The sequence below is a fragment of the Eriocheir sinensis genome, chromosome 42, assembly GCF_024679095.1.
Source record: "Eriocheir sinensis breed Jianghai 21 chromosome 42, ASM2467909v1, whole genome shotgun sequence".
In the NCBI taxonomy this organism is placed as follows: Eukaryota; Metazoa; Arthropoda; class Malacostraca; order Decapoda; family Varunidae; genus Eriocheir; species Eriocheir sinensis.
Window position 1 is genome coordinate 12,195,138 of NC_066550.1, and position 1,672 is coordinate 12,196,809.

Sequence of the window (1,672 nt, forward strand, 5' to 3'; positions counted from 1 at the left end):
CCGAGCCGTGTGTTGGTGGCGGGCAGCAACACAGCCTCGGGTGTTGCAGGGAAACACAGCTCCTCGACAGCGTAGGTTTAATTGGTAATGATATGCAAATACGAGCTGAAGCCTGACATACAAAACACGGCGCGGGGCACGGCCCGTCCTCTGCACGTACACTCGCCTATGTACACATGTACACACGTACACACGCCTCTGTACACACTACAATACTGAACGCGGCGCCGCCCGCCACGTATACTGTCCGTGCCGCGTGTCTGTCTGTCCGTGCGGCGGGGCACTCACGGGCACCGGGCGGGGCAGCGCCAGGCATGGATACAGTAATCACAGGTGTGGCCCGGGGGCCGCCGCCTCACAGGTCGTAGGGCAGCAGGTCGTGGCGGGGGTCCACGTACACGTGCGGGGAGGTGACGCTGGGGGGGGCGGAGGGCGCCAGGCTGGGCGGGCCGCCCCCCGCGGTGCTCGGGGCCCCCCCGCCCCGCCCCGCCTCCTCCCGCTCCTGTCATACGTGGGACAGCGGCAGCGTCTTGCTGACGGGCCCCAGGTGGGAGGCCACGCTGGCGGCGGTGCCCTGCGCGCTGAGCGGCGGCGGCGGGAAGGAGCCGCACGAGGGCGCCGCGGACTGCTTGATGGGCCGCGTGGGGTAGTCGTAGGTGTGGCCGTGGGCGGCGGGACACAGGCGGCGGTAGAAGCGGCGCCAGGAGCCCAGCGTCTTGCCGGACCAGATCCAGAAGCCGGCCGTGATGCCCACCACCAGCGTCATGAAGTAGCGCAGCATGAGCACCGAGTAGTCGGGCCGCTCGCCGCGGTAGGGGCTGCACGGGCACACCAACGCCTCCTGCCAGCGGTCCATGTAGAGCTGCTCGTAGAAGTAGCAGCCGATGACGATGGTGGCGGGCACGGTGTAGAGGACGCTGAACACGCCGATGCGGATCATCAGCTTCTCCAGCTTCTCCGTCTTGGTGCGGCCCTGCTGCTTGATCACGTTCCGGATGCGGAACAGGCTGACGAAGCCCGCCAGCAGGAAGCAGGAGCCCAGCAGCAGGTAGAGGAAGAGCGGCGCCAGCACGAAGCCGCGCAGGTTGGTCAGGTTCTGGTTGCCGACGTAGCAGATGCCGGCCACGGCGTCCCCGTCCACGGCGGCCGTCATGAGCACGGCGATGCTCTGCACGGTGGGGATGAGCCAGGCCGCCAGGTGGAACCAGGTGGAGTAGCCGGCGATGGCCTCGTTGCCCCACTTGAGGCCCGCCGCCAGGAACCAGGTGAAGGCCAGCACCACCCACCAGATGCTGGACGCCATGCCGAAGAAGTAGACGAGCAGGAACACGGTGGTGCAGAGGCCCGAGTCGTGTGGGTTGTGGCGCACCAGGTGGTAGTTGTAGATGATCATGCTGCCGTCGCAGGCCACGTCGTCGTGCCCGGCGGCCAGGCGGATCACGTAGCCCAGCGACACCATGAAGTAGCAGCCGCTCAGGAAGATGATGGGGCGCTCGGGGTACTTGAAGCGGTCCATGTCGATGAGGAAGGTGGTGATGGTGGTGAGCGTCGACACGCCGCACAGCACCGCCCACGTGGTGATCCACACGCCCGCGAAGGTGCGCTCCTCGGAGCTGAAGTAGGCGGCGTGGCAGGGCAGCGCACAGTCCGCCACGGGCCCGACGCTGAACGA

At 67.3% G+C, this 1,672-nt stretch overlaps 1 protein-coding gene across 2 annotated transcripts in view; it reads right to left on the bottom strand.

Annotated features, from left to right (window-relative positions):
* Nucleotides 1-362: 362 nt before the first annotated feature.
* Nucleotides 363-1,672, bottom strand: part of LOC127010020 (frizzled-5-like) — a 32,177-nt gene continuing 30,867 nt past the window's right edge. For both annotated transcript variants that reach the window (XM_050883726.1, XM_050883724.1), the window contains exon 3: nt 363-1,672. This exon is cut by the window's right edge and continues 1,065 nt beyond it. In XM_050883726.1, coding sequence (XP_050739683.1) covers nt 506-1,672 — 1,167 coding nt within the window. In that variant the 3' untranslated portion in view covers nt 363-505.